The 18,545-nt window shown below is 34.2% G+C and overlaps 2 protein-coding genes across 2 annotated transcripts in view; one reads left to right on the forward strand and one right to left on the reverse strand.

Annotated features, from left to right (window-relative positions):
• Positions 1-3,200: 3,200 nt before the first annotated feature.
• On the reverse strand, positions 3,201-7,816 carry LOC149079984 (E3 ubiquitin-protein ligase TRIM71-like). Its single transcript, XM_089238905.1, has one exon. It carries the CDS (start codon positions 7,329-7,331, stop codon positions 5,040-5,042), a length of 2,292 nt encoding a protein of 763 aa, XP_089095031.1. The 5' UTR covers positions 7,332-7,816; the 3' UTR covers positions 3,201-5,039.
• A 7,322-nt stretch (positions 7,817-15,138) lies between these two features.
• LOC149079985 (pyruvate kinase-like) overlaps positions 15,139-18,545 on the forward strand; it is a 29,037-nt gene continuing 25,630 nt past the window's right edge. Inside the window, exons 1-2 of the mRNA XM_089238907.1 lie at positions 15,139-15,563; positions 17,365-17,505. Of these exons, the coding sequence (XP_089095033.1) occupies positions 17,382-17,505 (124 nt within the window). The 5' untranslated portion in view covers positions 15,139-15,563; positions 17,365-17,381. The remainder of the gene's footprint in view (positions 15,564-17,364; positions 17,506-18,545) is intronic.

An 18,545-nucleotide genomic window follows, 5' to 3' on the forward strand; every position in this document is an offset into this window, starting at 1 on the left:
TCAAAAAATTACTAATAATTAAACTGTGAACTGAAAAACAAAATGTATATTTTTTTATTGAAAATAAGTCTTATTTTTGCAAATAATGAGTTTGGCTTACAGTGTACAACTCATTTTTTTAAATAAATCATGATTTTGTGAATATATAATTTGATAAATAAAACTAAACATTTTTGAAATATCTTTCCATGAAATGATTATAGTTCCAACTCCTCAGTAAAGTACATTTTCATTTAAACTCTATTAATGCTAAATTTTTTGGAAGACTGCATGCAAGGTGTTCTATTTACGTTAAATATGAGGATGAATATTTTTCAATGATCTTTCCTTAAGAGAATGAGCATGGCTTGAAAATGTGAAAACTATTCAATTTTTATGAGAAAGAACCAACTTTTTGAAAAAGTTCAGCAACACCAAAATAAACAAAATTAAAATTAAATCAAGGTAGAGAAGGGGGGGACTTGGGGGTACAGCCCCCATCCCAATGTGAGAAAATTTTGTATATGGAATAACATGGTTAAATCTAATGGTCTTTAATCCCTTTGGTCCCCCCTCTGAAAGAAATTCCTGGCTAAGATCATGAATTTAATATATTGGAACACTAATCTCAAAATTCTCTTTTAAAGGATTAATGAAAAAATTCACTGTTTAAAATGTTTTTTAAAAGTCTTCAATAGAAAAGTATCTCCTGCCAGAATTAAATTTTAATTTTTTCAAGGTTTACCAATATATTGTAGGCGTGAAATAAGAAAAAAAAATTAATATTATAAGCTTGATAGTTCGATGAATAACATTTTGTATTTCTTGGTATATTTTGGAAAAATGAGAACTTTATACTTCAGGCATCTGATTATAAATTACTTAGATTACCAGAAAAATTAAAATTGAAGCTGTTTAGATTGATTTAACTGGTTTTTTTTGTTTGATGAACCAAACTAAATTTCAGTGATCTTTGCAAAAAATGAATAGATGTACATAATTTCTACTTATCAATCCTGATAAGTTGGTACATTAAAAATGAGTAAATATTAACAAAACAAAATGTAAAAACTATTTGTGTATATTATGTAATCATATTTTTCCTTTATTATAAATGAAAAAAATATTTTAATAAAGCAGCAGAACGGCTATGTTTTGATTTGTCTAGCGCAGTGTAATATTTTAAGACTCTCAAAGACCAATTAGAAATATCTAAAACATTTCTGTGGGCTAACTTATGAGAATGGGTCCAATCTTCTATTTCAAGCTTTATATGCAGGTATTACTTTAAAATTTTATTAGTTGATAACTGGTTGATTAATTTCAATTAAAATTTCAAGTGTACCTGCTGACCAATCTCATTTTTACAGGCTAGATTGAGAAACACTGGAGTTTTCAGAAAATTTTGCAGAATTAAAATTTTTTTACTGAAAGTGCATATAGATCTAACTTTTGATTGCACATCATCTGAAAAACAATACTAATTAAATTCAGATAAAAGAATTAATTAAATAGTACAGATGATCTTGAGTAAAATTTGCTGAAGAAAAACAATTAAAACATCCTTTACATTCTGATATGTTCTTGAGTATCTTGGACATTATTAAGAGTTCGTATCTCCAGGCATGAAATAGGGATAGAAGTAAATATGGCTTGCACATCTGATGTGTCTAATAAGAATGGGAATGAGTTAAAAAAATTTCAATAAAGCTGTGCAGTGTATTATGAAGGTCAGGCTTATGATAGCCTTGCAAAAATAGGCCAGTCACCAAAATATAACTAATATGGCTGGTCCTATCCACCTTTCCAAATTTTCTTTTCTCCCTGCATCCCACAAAGCAAAAAGGTACTAAAAGCTGTGACTGACATCACAGAACAATCACTGCTGCTGCAGAACAATTTGGAGAAGAGTTTTAAGAAATTAAGGAAAATAGAATAAAGAGCCATTTTTTAAATTTTATTATTAAGGAAATTTTTACCACAGCATTTTCAGTTAGCTAAAGGATAATTGCAGAACATTCTGCTTTAACCTCTTCACATCCGAGCCAAAACTGACTATTGAAAATTACTGATTTGTGTTTAATGTAAGTCAAAATGCCCTTTAACCTTTCAGTCCTATGCTGAGGTAGACTCGACATAAGATTGCATCTAGAAACAACAGTACTTCCTTGTTACAATGGCCCCTTATAATAGGAACACCACCCCCCGTGAATTTAGCTTCTCAGGAAAACTCAGCTATACAAAAACTGCAAAGGGAAATATCTAGGGAAAAAATCTCATTTTGAGAGAGGCATTATAAATTACAAACTGTACCAATGAAGTGCTGAAAAAACCTCTCGACCCCAGAGTTAAAAGGAAAAAAAAATTAATTAGGGTCTATATCTTTACCAGGACCATTTTGAGTTAGGTACCCATATGTGTACTTCAGATCTTAACTTTGAAAAAAATGATAATTGAAACCATTAAAACAGATGTGTACCTCTGGAGTAAAGAGGTTATGGCATGCATGGACCTGTTGTTTCTATGTGTGATACGAGAACCAACCAAGTATATACATTTGTTCATAGTGATTTTGGATTGGGTGGGAACATTTTTTAGCTTGGAGACATTTGAACATTTTAAATATAAAGAGGTGGATGCCCAGTTTGAGATTTCTGGTAAGTTTCAATAATTAAATTTCTCCCCAGGATTACATAATTATTGTCACTCCACTTGAAAGATGTAGGAGAAAACAATATTTCTTAGATATTTTTTTTTTTGTTCAGACCAGATACTGTCCTGTCTAGCTTTTAAAAGTTGTCCTAGATTGATCATTATATCTATGAATGCTAAAAAATGGAATATGTTCCACAACACCCCTCCTCATTGAGAAAGTAGCTTTCACACACTTTTAACACACTCTCTACTCTTATAATTTATAATAGTCAAACCTTTAAGTGGATACAGATGGGACTGAGAACAGTCATGCAAAATAAATTTTCATTTTAAGAAAAAAAATTTCACCATTGACTTAGTCAATTCTACACAATATGTAATCAAATATATAATACAGAAGTCTACAAATATAACCTTTTTTATGTAAATTTCTACCTCAAGTATATTTTCTAGAGATGAACAAATAAATTCAAAGATCAATATTTACCAAAGGACTATTATTAACATTATGTTCTAAGATTTCAGACTAAGAATAAACATTTATTTACTAATCAAGTTTTTATTTTAATGCACGAAAACAGTGCAGGTTTAGATGAAATCACCCATTTAACTGTATCCACTTACAAAAGTCAGACTATTTACTTTAAAAAGCAAAAAAAAAAAAATCACCAAATGACCACTCAGTTATAATTATTCATTGTTCTTCGTCAGATTTTTTATGGCAGCAAAAGACCTCTTGGACCTTGAAGAATTTTGTATATCTTCAAATGTCCTTTTCCAATTCCTCTCAGATACATTTTTTCTCAAATTTAAAAATTTTGAGATAAAAATTTTATGCCGTAAGCCAGGGCTTGAAAAATCCCAGGCGCCAAGTCACTAGAAAATTATGTGATTGGTGCCTATATATATATATATATATAATATTTTATGTATGTAATTGCTAGATTGGAATCAAAGGACAAAAAAATTTGTTTTATTGTGGTGTCTTTCAACATTAGAAGAAAGGTCATAAGTCCTCGAAATTTGGCTGGTGCATAATTTTTTTTTTTTTTTTTTTTGATTCGTCAGCCCTGCTGTAACTAAGCTTTATAGTTTATCACATCAAGATTTGAAAGTATACCGGGAATTTATCTTTTTTTTGTGCAACTGCACCCCCATTCACATCTGCATAAGTCCAGCCCTGGGTAGCATGTCTAATTTCCGAGTGTTTAGCAATAAACAAGACTTATGTTTGAAATCTAATCCATCAACAAAAAATTTTACAAACTAAAAAATGATAGGCCTATATATATCTTATGTATTATTTAGATGCCTCAACTTACTGATGCCAATTTTAATACTATCTGAAAATTATTCATCACAGAAACTACAGGTTCAAGTGAGAAACAAGCTCTTCTATACGTATAATTTCAAAATATAAAATGTGCGAACAGCACAGTTATTGCATATCATATATATATATTCATATACACTATTTCACTGGTGCAGAAGTGTTTGATTCTTATTTTTAAATGCAATAGTAATTTTAAAGAAAAACACCAAAATTAAATAAAATGTGAAAATAAAATCATTTTCAACACACTAAATTCATATATATATATAAAAATAGCAAAACAAAAAAAAATATATTTCACCAAACTACTAAATTTTGTAGCACTGACAAATACTTTAAAAGCAAACTTGAAAATTCAAATTTGGTCACGATGGTTACAGGTACAATTATACAGATTCTATGTGCATAGTTCAAAAGACATCAATGGATATGATGAGTCAACAATTTTGTTTCTGCAATATATCAATACAGTGGTACAATACAATACGTTTTGACTTATACGAATGAAAGAAATAACATCTTTGATGCATTTCAAGCCTAAAACATATATACGCTACTTACATATCATTCAGAAAACCCATATAATTAAAATCATTCAACAGCACATACACTATTTAAACAAAATAATGATGTAAAAATAATGTTATCTGCACTTTATCACGAACAAATTTTTGATTCCATTATTAGGAACATGAACCATTGAATTTATGAACGAGTACAAGGGAAAAATATTGAATACAAAATAAAAACTATGAATACATAAATACGCACAAATGATCAAAACATAAAACATTAGGAAAAACCACCAGATATGACTTTCCCTGCAATAATGCAAGGATTACAAAAGTAAAATCAGGCAAACTATGTAATGCCATTATCATTATCACAAGCATTTGATGAAGGCATATTGTCTGTAAAAAGGACAATAAAATCAAGAGCAGGAATGGCTGCTTGAGCCCTTGTCAACAGAAGATGCATGGAATAACACATTAAAATGTAAACAAAATCCCTGAGGAAAAAAAAACATGACTAACAGAAAAAAAACTTGTAATTTCACAAAAAGAAATTCAGATTAAAACACTTGCACTCTATTATTACCAAAATCTACCACAATAATGTAGCCCTCTGGAGAAATGCAAACACCAGATGGACGGTCCATCTGACCAGGGCCACTTCCAAGCAAACCAAATTTGCATAGGAACTGTCCATTAGGCTGGAATATCTGGATGCGATGATTACGAGAATCTGCAACAATAATATGACCTTGCGGATCAACAGCTACTCCTTGTGGTCTAAGGAACTGTCCATTATTCGAGCCTTCACAACCCATAAAGCGAGCCGATTGAAAGTTGGGATGAACGACAACAATGCGATGATTATTAAAGTCTGTAACAATGACATGTCCATTTGACGTAAAAGCAACTCCTCTTGGAGAGTCAAACTGCTTCCACATTCCACCATCAAATCCATATTTGTTCACAAATGTACCATCACTTGAAAATAACTGCAATCGATGATTACGAGTATCTGATACCAAAATGTGTCCTTCAGAATTTACAGCAACATCCCATGGATAATTGAACTGGCCATTTTTACAACCCCTTTCACCAAATTTTAAAATAAAATTTCCAGCTGCATCAAATATTTGAATTCGGTGATTGTCTTTATCTGCAACAATAATGCGATTAAGGTGATCAGTCGTTATCCCAGCAGGTCGATTAAATTGACCTGGACGACATCCAGGTGACCCAAACTTGAACTTAAACGTGCCATCAGACTTGAACACCTGGATACGATTATTACTACGATCTGCAACAATGATATTACCATTTTTATCATTACATACACCCCATGGTCGACAAAGGTTGCCATCACTATCTCCTTCACCTCCAAATGAAAAAAGCACTTGTCCAACTGAATTATAATTACGACCAGTACGAACATTAACAGTGAAAGGACTCTTTTGTATGTGCAAACCTTTAACCATTACAGATATTGAATGTACTCCTTCAATTTCAGGAATGTAGCAAACCGCATATGTGCCATTTTGACGATCAATAACATGCGCTTTGCAGCTATAACCATCTGGAGTTTGGATACCTGCATATACTGAATCCCCTCCAAGCACTTGTATTTCCCCTAAATGATCTTTAACTTGAACCAAAAAAGTAGATTGATGGCCACATAATGCATGTTGCAAGCCATCCCCAGCTGCAACTGAATTGGGACCATATCCCGATGTACTTAGGAAGCCTAGAGTACTTATAGCAGTTAATAACGCTGCATCAGGTTGAGTGAAAATTATGTTATCATCTTCATGAGGAACCAGATCTTTTCGACGCTGCCTTAATTCATTAAATTCCTGAATACATTTTTCTTTAGCTTTCAAGATATCTTTATCAGTTCCATTTTCAAGAACCTGCTGTATATAATCTACCATCTTTGACATTTGCTGTAAAAGTGTTTTCAAGTCTTGAATCTGAAGTATCAATGTCCGCCCCTTGACTTGTCTGATTTTCTCTAGCTGTTGCAACAAATCTCGTTCACGTTCTTCAAGAACAGTAACATGACTACGTATTGTTGACGTAATTTCTTCGGCAATGCTTTTAACTTTATTTTCTACCAAATTAACAGCATTCTGATTCATTTGTATACTTTCCTCAATAGCATGCATACCATTTTTCACTTCTTCAAGGAATTTCAAAGTGATTTGCTTGCAGTTTCCAACTGCATCTTGAAGATAACCTATAGTATGACTTTTATGTTTAGCACCAATAACACAGTCATTGCAAAGAGGAACATTACAGGTATCGCAAAATACTCTTAATACTTTACTAGGATGCAAATCACAGCAACTAGGCAATCTGCCAGTGTTTGACAAAGCAGATGAAGGCATTAGGTTCAATGGTGGCAATACAAATCCATCAATATTATGATCTTTCGTCAATCTAACTCTCTGATGTGCTCTAACGCAATTGTCACATAGCACCTCATTACAATCGTGACAACTAGCAACACCGTGGTTTCTTTCATCACATGATGTACACATAACTATATCTTGCGATAATAACGGAGTAGTTTCAGCATCATCTTTGACAACTTCTAACACCGTACTGAGAAGTTTAGAAGGAGAAAGTGCGTCAAATCCAAATTCGTCAGCTCCGTATGTTGATCCATAACAAGTGGGGCATTTAAAAACTGAAGATATTGCTTCTCTACAATTTTGCGGTATATCTTCCACACAAGATTTACAAAACGAATGGTGGCAGGGATATAATTTGATATCTAAATTTCTCTTCAAGCATAATGGGCAAACACGAGACGATTCACTTACCAATTTTGTTTCAGCAAAGGTTGCAGCCATAGCCTTGATTATGTAATATATATGTATTTGGCATATAAACACTGGGTGAAAATTTTAATTCGTTTCCAACATTTTTTTTTCTTAGGAACTCTGACCAGTTCAGCACAACGGATTATAAGAAATGAAACATATACTGGGGATTCGAGAGGCAATTGGACACCTCAATAACCGATTCTATGTAGTATGACCGGTATTTTTTTCAGAGTAGCGAAGTGAAAAATATCGAACTTTGTTTCTTTGAATGAAATGTTCAACTTTAAAAAGGAATAATGGACCACGTTCATCCCCACATTATTTTAAAAATAGATATACTCAACAATTAAAATGGATAACTCGTTTATACCTACTACATTAGAAGTTATTTAGTAGATATTGCTCGGGGGAACGTACGGCAAAATCGCGTTGTCTGATGGGTAGTGATATGGTCGCTGTAATGTTTTTTCCCCTTTCTCTGAAACATAGACAATCGATCCTTATAGGTGAAAGCTTATGAAGATGGCGCTAATAAAATGATTTTTGACAAGCATTAGTGCTGACCATACTTTATGAGACTTTTTGCACTAAACATATTTTGCAATAAAAATTAAATTAAGATAAGTGTGAAGAAGAACAGAAAACGTTCATAGCAACATTATCAGTTATGTTGACGTTCTTCACACGTATCAGCATGTGCAAACAAAATATTAACATTACCGTTCGGAATCAGCATCCTGCACCATCAGAGTTATAAAAAACCCGGCCCGGACGGGTTTTTTGGTCAAAATGGGGAAAATTAAATTTCCTATTTCCCCACAACCTCAACATATCTAATTTAAACATGTATGTACATTATTTAAGTGTATATCTTATATTATGTCTGAATATACATTTTTGGTGCACGTTAAACTATGTATTTGATTAATAAAATTTACCATACAATAAGGGAATAATTGTTCACATATAAACACGCCCACTTCTGCATAATTGTATCTGAACCTTGAGTTGTATGCAGAACTACAGCAAGAAAGTTATTTGTGGTAAAACAAATGAATTTGGATAACGAAAATTCTGAGAAATCAGGATGGTGCCTGAATTTTTTTTTTTTCTCCAAATTTTTCAAACACAATGCAAAAAATGCAAAAGTGTCCTGATCCGGCAAAAATAAAATCTTGTAGCTATGTAACCAGAACCATAAAGTTTTTTTTTTTTCTTTTAAATCAAACCCAAACTTATAGGAGCTAAAGTCACATGCTTCTCTTTTTTCTTGAATTACTCACTGTTGAAAAATATCTCGGCTTCATTAAATTAAATTCTGAAATATTTTTAAAAGAGCAGTAATAATTAAAAAATTATCTGATTAAAAGGAAGAGATAGTAGTCATTCTGGGTAGTCATAACTCTGGTGGTGTTTTCCATTTGTCCAAATTAGCCATTTTTGGGAACTTAAAACTACAGAATAACGTGAATTATCATTAAATACAAATGTCAATAACACATTCATGTATATTAATATCACTTTATACAAGACAACCTGCCTGTCATGTATAGCAACAGAATGACTTCATCTGACGGGGTTGGGCTTATATTATGAGCGTCTTAAAAAACCAAGCTAAGGCTTATTTTCTGGTTAGGTCTTATTTTTGGAGAAAAACTATACTTTTTTGTTCTGTTTCACTTCAAGGTGTTCGTTACCAATGTTCAATTCAAGAATCCTACAAAGTTATTTTCTTTTTGTTATGAGATGTTATTTTTGTCTCTTGATATTTCAGTTATAAAAATCTGATATACCTGTATAAAATTTATAAAAATGTAATGCAAACATGTAAATATTTTTTGAATGAAAATTCAGTTTACATACATTGGTTTACTTCTTCACAGAGGCTTCAATTTATTTATACAAGGGTCTGTGTGTGTGAAAAATTATTGTGTATTATAAATAAGCAATAATTTCTTAGAACATGTTTATCACATATTACATATCAAAGTATAATACACATATTACATATCAAAGTATAATACACATATTACATATCAAAGTATAATACACATATTACATATCAAAGTATAATACACATATTACATATCAAAGTATAATACACATATTACATATCAAAGTATAATACACATATTACATATCAAAGTATAATACACATATTACATATCAAAGTATAATACACATATTACATATCAAAGTATAATACACATATTACATATCAAAGTATAATACACATATTACATATCAAAGTATAATACACATATTACATATCAAAGTATAATACACATATTACATATCAAAGTATAATACACATATTACATATCAAAGTATAATACACATATTACATATCTAAGTTACATTTTCTACATTTTCTTACAGTTTGCCGTTTCTTGTAACATTTTAATATGTGAATCTCGTATCCCCCAAAGCAGAATGTTTAGCACTGTTCTGCGACGAGCCCTCGGCTGACTAGAAATGTTCTGCGGTAAAAATCCCCATACATGTAAGTGTTTTTTGCACTTTTTTTTTAAATTCTTCCAAATTGTTCGACACATTCTGCTTTGAGGCTCGTACCTTAATGCTTACATAAAAAAAAAGGTAGTCGGAAGAATTATAAAAAAGTGTGTTTGTGATTCCAAGAAACTATTTATCACATTTTTGCTCCCAAAAAAAATCTTTTAAAAAAACTTCAAAATATACATATTCTAAACACTGCACTGTGCAGCAATTTTTGGAATACATAAACTAACCTTAAAATAAAATTTTAACCTGAAAGCAACACATTTTCTTCGAAAACAAACAATTTTCCCCCAAAAAAAAGCTAGGATTTTTACCTTAAAAAACCCAACCCGGTGGAGGAAAATGGGTATTTACCCGGGGAGCAAATTTGACAACCCTGTGGGCCATAGTTATGTTCAGTTGATAAAGTAATTAATAGACGGATTATCATATTTACCAATATTAGCTTGGCATTATACATAATCACCGATCAATATTATAACTTCTCGATTTAAGAATACAAATTCACAAATTAGAGTTTGGAAAAAATATAGAGTTTGCTTGATTTTACTGTCCGCTAACGAGAGTGTCCTCCAACGGGGAGTGAAATACACTGCTGGCCACCCAAATTGCAACACCAAGAAAGACAAGAGATATCGCAACGATATTTATTTTGTAGATAACATGTTGACCAAGCATCAAATGATTAAATTTATAGACTTCTGTGAAGTGTGGTTCCTGCCAAAATCAGTAGCCAGAGCAGCCGCCATTGTTGGAGATCACCGCTGCCACACGCCCCAGCATTGATTCAAAGAGACTTTGGATGTGTTCTTGGGGTACAGCAGACCAAGCAGCTTCCACGCGTTGCCAAAGTTGATCTGGTGTGGCAGCTGGGGATGTAATCTGGGTCAATCGTTGAGCAACCATGGACCACATGTTTTCTATCGGCGAAAGATCCGGAGAGCGAGCTGGCCAGGGAAGCAATTCAATCTGGCGATTGACGAAGAACCTTTGGACAATGCGTGCCACGTGTGGTCGCGCATTATCCTGTTGAAATATGGCTGTGGGCAAGCCCTGAAGGTAAGGAAGGACAACTGGCTCCAACACCTCGGAGATGCAGCGCTGGCTTTTTAAAGTACCGGCAATGCGTACTAGAGGAGTGCTAGAGTGATATCCAATACCGCCCCATACCATAATACCCGGTGCAGGACCAGTGTGGCGGTGCATAACGCAGCTGTTCAGCATCCTCTCTCCACGGTGTCTCCAGACTCGAATCCGACCATCGTGGTGTTGCAGACAGAAGCGTGACTCGTCAGTAAAGACAATTTCATTCCATTGTGCCGTCTACATCCTTCTTTCATCGCACCATTGGCGGCGGAGACGTCTGTGGTTCTGCGTCAAGGGTAGACGAAGCAATGGACGTCTTGCGGACAGACCGCTTTGCTGTAAACGGCGTCGAATGGTACGCGCAGACACTGGATGATGCGGTACAGACTGAATGTGCTGTGCTATGGTTCGTGATGTGGCTGAGCGATCCGTCACTGCCATACGCACAATACGCCTGTCATCACGTGAAGTGGTGCACTGAGGTGGATGCGATCGAACACGTCGGTCCGTCGTACCCTCCTGCATCCAATGATCACATATCCGCATTACAGTTGTTTGGTTTCGTCCAACACGACTACCGATTTCCCTGAAAGATAATCCACAATCTCGGTAGGCCACTATCCTTCCTCTGTCGAACTCGGATACTTGATCAAAAGATGATCGCTGTTTTCTACGAGGCATAATTGATCGTTTTTTTTGAAAAAACCACAAGAAAAACACAATTGCCGTACTTTAAATCGTCGAAATCTCCGAGCCTTAAATAGCGCTTTGAAGTGGCGCCACAGGCGCGCGTGATGTGCGTCTGCGCTGAAATTCTAATCATTTGCATATCTCACCTCCGCTAATGCATGTTGTAAATTTCATATTATTTGCATGCTTCCTTCAGGGTGTTGCATTTACGGTGGCCAGCAGCACTGCTGGCCACCGTAAATGCACCTATGCTGTTCTAATTATCACACAATATAGATTGCTGTCAATTCTTCTCTTCATTCTGAGGACCTATCATAGATTAGCTTTTTTCCTCATCTTCAAGAAACAACTCATCCAGATTCTATAACTCCATTGTGTTCGGTTGTTTTAGGGCTCAGAATCTCAGAGATGTTTTTCATCTTATTTTCTAGACACTGACCTAACGCAAGCTAGTAATTCTAGCCGAGGCACCTATAGATGGGTTGGTATTTTCAGGAGCTCAAAACCTAGCTATTACTTCTTGGGCTCGATGGTCTTTCCACAATAGGATTCGATATCGTACCTAATTTTTTTTGAGAGTAGGCACCTTAAACAAAACTCTACTGTTTATCAGTTTAAGGCCGCCTTAAAAAAACCATGATCTGTCTCCACATCTTCGATGCTATGCTTTTCAATTTTTTTTCTTTATTTTTTTGCCGAAGAATTTTAACTGTTTTTAACATTTCTGAGCCAGCTACTGTTACGTCGTTGTGATTTTAACTTTTCATTGTATTTTTTACGTAATTTTACATACACTCTTTTAATAGTTGCGTGTATTTTATTTGGGCCACCATGTATTTTATTTTTATTTCTTTTATTTTACTTGTTTATTTTATTCCTTTGTATGCTTATTTGATTACATTTTGTGTGTGCCTTTTTTCCCGTCTTTGTGATGTAAGTGCCACTTTGCCATTCACAAATGATGTAATGTAAATAGTAAATAAAACTACCTCACAACAGAATGAGCGTTTGATCGTCAGAACTAAAGCCAGTGCCGTCTTAACGTATGGGCCCACCCGAGCACATCCCGGGGGCCTCAAGGAAAGAGGGGGCTTATATAAAAATGGGAGGTAGTTCAATTTTTTGAGAATTTGCCAGGTAGGGCCAGTGCCGTCTTAACGCATGGAGCCACCCGGGCACGGCCCGGGGGCCTCAAGAGAAGAGGGCCTCAGAAAAATCACTTGGCCGAGGACCCATGATGCTGTTAAGACGGCCCTGGGTAGGGCTCACAAACATTACTTGGCCAGGGTATCTATGATGTTCTTAAGACGGCCCTGACTAAGGCCCCAAAGAAAGGTGTTTCTACTTCTGCCCTGAACATCAACAGCTGACAAAAAAGTTTGTCCTTTGGAAGGGAGCGGGGCTGCCCTGACCATGCTTTCAGATGAAGAGCTTAATAGCAAATTTGAAAAATGATGAAAAAAAAAAAGAAATCCCTACCCTTTTCTCTGTCTTCTCTCAAATGAATAGCACAAACCCGGTCATAGTGAAACTGCAAGAGGAAGCATGTAAATAGAGTATTTTTTTCTCACTTAGGTATTCATCCTTTTAGTCAATGGAGGCAGAAAAAATTAATTTAACTTTTTAAATTTGTTTTTTGTGGATCAAATGTCATTTCGGAGAATAGGCGCTAATGTAGGTAAACCTTTCAGTGGGGGAAGCAATCACTCCTCCTGCTTCCGCGGCTACGCCACTGCAGCACAGGTGGTGATCGGCTGAAGTTGGTTTTCTGAGGTTCCCAAATTCGAGGCACGAATGCGAGCCGATCTGCCAGTTGAAACTTCTCGCCAGAGAGAGCAACAGGCCTGCAACGGTACAAATATTTAATCATTACACTTCACTCATAATTTGAAAAATGATGGTGATGGTAGCACTGAAATTCACGCACACACATACATACTTTCAGCACAACTCCTTCGGTGTGAATTGCCCATGGCGATAGACCAGAGCTGTGGTGGACTTGAATGAAAGAAAGACCCCCCCCCCCAGTATCCTTCTCCACCCATTCGCTACGGCCTCGATTTGCGTATGTGATGGCATCACAAAATCGTCACGTCTCGCAGAGAGAAAACAAATTCGTGCAGGTGAAAAAAAAAAGGAAAAGAGGAAACGGTGATGTGATCATCATCATCATCAAATGTATTCTTCACTTTCTCAAAATGTACATATCAGAGACGCATTTGTAAATATCGAAGATTTCCAAAACGACTCAAATTAAAACAAATAAAATCTGCCACGAATACCCGGCTGAAGCATTACGAACGTTTCGGACAGAGACTAAATTGAAGAAAGGCTCGGGTTAAATCACTCCTGAATTGCAGCAGAGCCCTGTGCCAACAAAAATTTGAACTAATTAATTTTTTTTCTGTACCAAAAAAAATCCCCCTTCGTGAGAATAACTTTATGCAAACCGCATTCAAATATATCAATTCTTTCAATTTTTATGACTTTTTAAACTATTTACAAATTTATGGGATTTCCTGTATATGATAATTAGCCCTGTCCTAATATATATCAAAAATTGTATTTAAACATAATACTATTTACGTACAGAGGCGCCGACATGAATGAAGAAAACATTGGAGGGGTGAAAATTGCTGGTCGTCCCATATATACGGGATTCAAGCGCTTACGCAGGAAGACAAAGGTGCATTGCATTTTTCTTTCAGAAATTATTAGGGGGGGGGGGATTGTGGCACCTAAATGTTCACGTAGATCAAATTTCGAAAGTAGCCATGACCTCTGGCTTATCGCAGATGACCCTCACCAAACCCCAGTAGCACAACGATATAGTACAATATCTGGACCATATTGTTATATATCGAAATGTCAGAGAAATATCAGATTTCTCATAACTATGATATAGAACGATCTTGTCCTATATGGTGCAAATTATTTATGATATTAATGGATCAAGTCTTTAATTTTTCAGTCGAATATGTATTTGATTCCATGTGAATAATCTCTACTTTGAAGAACAACAACGGGGAACAATAAATTATTTTAATATAGTTTGAAAAACATAGATATATATCGTGAACCTGACAAAGATCTACATCAGATTCTCGATATAGACCTGATATAGATCTATCAAAGAAGACAATTTAATATATACATCTCATCAGGGGCGTAGCCAGAAATTTAGTTCGGGGGGGGGGGAGCAAAGTGACAGAACAATGGATTTGGCCATCTTTTTCCCTTTTTTCGGTCATTTTCTCACATTTCGGGGGGGGGGGACCAGACCCCCAAGTCCCCCCCCCCCTCGCTACGCCCTTGCATCTCATATAAATTTATTATATAAATTTATTATATAAATTATTATATGAGGGCCCGCCAAAGATTTCAGCCTGTGGGGCCCTGATCAAGAATGTAGGAGCCATTGGCTCTAGGTTTTCATTTCATCTCATTATGTAATCACGCAAATTTCATACTTGGAATAGGAGAAATCGAACATATTATTTTAGAAATTATCAGCGTGACAAAACGTCACGAAATCTCCAGTGACATTGAGTTGTCGGAGGACGACGATCATTAGCGCGTTTGTCCCTCAATGATTGTAACGATTATGACGTTTATATATTCGGAGAGCCTCATTATAATCTATTTATAGCTCATTGTGTAACCATAAATAAAACGGGAAAGTCGTATAATTACCTGAGTGAACTCTCGGATGCTAATTTGTAAACAACTGAAGCTTCAGAGTGGGAAGTTGCCATGTGACGTTACATGCGTCACGTTTGACTAGTTGCAAACGTGATCAGCGGAGAAAGTGTTTGGTTACAAGTAAATTAATATTTTGACCTTTGGCAACGTAGTGTCTATAGGACAGCTGAAGGGCGCCTGCATTCGTCTTCGTCAATTGTATCCAGCAGCTGTGTTCGTAATTTCTTTCCGGTTGTATTAAGATATCTCGCCGAAAATTAGGTAACTTGATGTTGTTTCGTTATTTTTGATGTTTTTTACCTACAACTAGCGCATGTCCTGGTAATGTCTTTTGTCGCTTAATTTAAAAAAATATATCAAAGGATGCCTATGAGTAAAACTGTATAGATGAGGTCATCAAATAGCTCTTTGAGATCCACAAAATATGAAATTTGACATGATGGATACATTTTTAGTTTTTTATCCATAACTTTTTACTAAATTTCACTTGGAAATGACAGTTCAAATTGGATGAAAATACCCTAATTTTTTTTTAAGTTGCATGAAATGGATAGCCTATTCTATATATTGAACATCTTTTTAAAATCTCAAGATTGCCCTCCTTGTAGTTTTACCAAAATTTAATTTTGCTGTTAAGAAATAAATTATAATACAACTAGTAATAATTTTTTAATGAAGCCAGTGTTATTTCTCTTGACCTTTTCAATGTAATTTCTTTTAATCTGAATAAAAAATCTAGTCTGTAGGAACTAATGATAAATTTTAAATTAAAGATGTTGTAAAGGTAGTAAATTACAATGATAAAAACATTATTTAAATATAGTAAAATCTAAATTTTAGAATAAAAAGGTACACACTTATATTGGAGGAGGGTGCCATTATTCCTATTAGATGTGATGTTTTCATTAATGCAGCACACTCGTACTCGGGGTACACCAATGCAAATCGGCTTGATTTTAAAAAAAAAATTGATTTAAGTCACAAAATTAAAAAAAAATTTTCCCATAGCTTCAATAATATTAAAGTAAAAGTAACCTAGTATGGTATTATGTTTCTGATATGTGGTAAAGTTCGTGATTAAAAGAAGTATAGAAGATCTTTTCGGTAAATAGACACTTGAACCTAATCCTTAGATACAGTGCAGAAAGAAACGTGTTCTGTGTTTCTAGATTTTGTGCATGGGAAAAATTTGCAGAAAAAATATTGGGAGTTTAACTTAGCACGTAGCTAAACTGCACCAAGTGTTTTTAATGCATTACAATGTGGCAATAGGGTTTCCCTGGTTAAAAAACAGGAATAATTTTTGTATAAAGAATTGAATTATATGCTGTAATTGTATGCTGATTCAAAATAATAGATGTTGTGCCAACATATAAATGTCATTGGGCTCTCGACTTCATGTTTCGTATTAAAATTTTGAGTTTGCTTGTTTTTTTACCAAAACTCATTGAATCTGTGAAAGAATAAAAATGTGTAAACCATTAAGCACTAACATGTAAGTCGAAAATACATAGACAAATTGTGCAAGAAACAATCTTGTCAATAGAATTGGTTTTGTTTGGTTGATGCTGAATGGCCCTTTGGTTGTACATCAAGTAAATCTAGAAATCTGAACTATATATGTGATACCGAGTTGCCACAACTCATTCACTTTAATGGGGAGGGGGTGTTCATGAATAAAAGCACTTTTTTTATATTTAAAAAAAATTAATCCATGAAGTTAATTCGAGCTTAATCTTTCATGTGACATATTTTTGGTGCTTGTAGTTTATTCATTATTGCTTAATTATAAATTTGAGTGATTAGGAGTGAAAAAAGCGGGTGATATAAAATATGCATTCTTAATGATTAACAAAATTTGTTTTAATAAGCAGTCAATAAAAATCCAAAAAAATCTTTTTTTTTAATAATTTTTCATACCCTGCTCGTACTATGTATTGAAAAAAGTATTTTTTTTTCTCCAAATGTCATTGTATGTATTTTTTTTTTTTTTTTTTTTTTTTTTTAAATTAATCTAGGTTTTGATTTTATTCCATAATGTTCACATTGGTTTTTTTTTCAGTGCCAACTATATTCAGTATGGAACAGAAAAAAAGTGGTTTGTGCAAGGAAGAAGAATATACGCTATTAGATCATTTGAGTTCTCTTGATATAGATGCCCCACCAGCTTCTTGCAGACTTTCTGGCATAATATGTACTATAGGTAAATGATATTTTTAATGTCTAAGGTTTTTTAATAAAAGGAAAGTATTTTTTTTATACCCTTTATAAAATTAGTTTTGTATTGTACTTCCATGCATCTCATAAACCTGGGTTATATAACTAGGATTTTTCTGAGAAAGTGGGAGAACTTTGATCCTCCCATAATTTCTTTCAAACTTTATATTTGTAAAATTCTATAGCTTTATAAGTTTTTGAATTATATTTTAAAATAGTCTTTTAATTTTTATTCCCGTAATTTGTCATCCGCATACAATGGAAGTGTTGTTGCCCACACAATCCCAAAATTTATAATTGTATCCAATTAATTAATGACAAATTGCCCTTTGCTAGGTATAAAAAAATCAATTCTACACAGGTGAAAAAAACAAAACATTGGGTACGTTGGATGAGATTGTTCTATAGGTGAGCTTAACAGTAACTTCTTTCAGACTTTTTAACGTAGATATTCTTGGTAGTAAATCAGGAACGCCGATGTTGAAAAAGCATCGAGGTGGGGTCTAGGGTTAGCAGGGTTTAAGAGCTACGGTCACATTTTGCGAAAAATGCGAAAGAAAATCTTGAAATGCGATGGGGAAGTAGTCACTTTCACAAAAAATACGTACAGGAGGTATGAAACAGGTAGACATCCATCAGTCATTAACATTTTAACATTTTCAGTTGCCAACTGCTATGGTACGAAGCTAAAGGAGTCTCTCTTAATTCTACAAAAATCTGATTTTAAAAAAATTTTGTCTTTTGATTTTCTTGCAGTGTTTTACTTATTTTTAATATTTTTAAATTGCATCAATCTTTACCATAACAATGAATTTGTATGCAAACGTGAGCGAGTTTGAGAGAAGACAAACTTGGAACCGATCTGTTTTGTCTGTGTGCGGAAAGTAATCTATAAAGCTCCGTCTTAACCTGCCACTTTACTCGATGCCCAACTGTGTAAAAACTTGTTTTCCATCAAAACCACCTCACGCTGTGGGCTAAAAACTGGTTTTTGAGGGGTTAAAAATGAAGTGACAGGTTTTTTTT

The sequence above is a fragment of the Pholcus phalangioides genome, unplaced genomic scaffold (assembly GCF_987345545.1).
Source record: "Pholcus phalangioides strain wild (caught in Gottingen) unplaced genomic scaffold, Ppha-v1.0 ptg000011l_1, whole genome shotgun sequence".
Taxonomy (NCBI): Eukaryota; Metazoa; Arthropoda; class Arachnida; order Araneae; family Pholcidae; genus Pholcus; species Pholcus phalangioides.

Bases quoted from the DNA above. Each gene is read 5' to 3' on its own strand.
- LOC149079984 (XM_089238905.1), bottom strand. From the start codon at position 7,331: ATGGCTGCAACCTTTGCTGAAACAAAATTGGTAAGTGAATCGTCTCGT.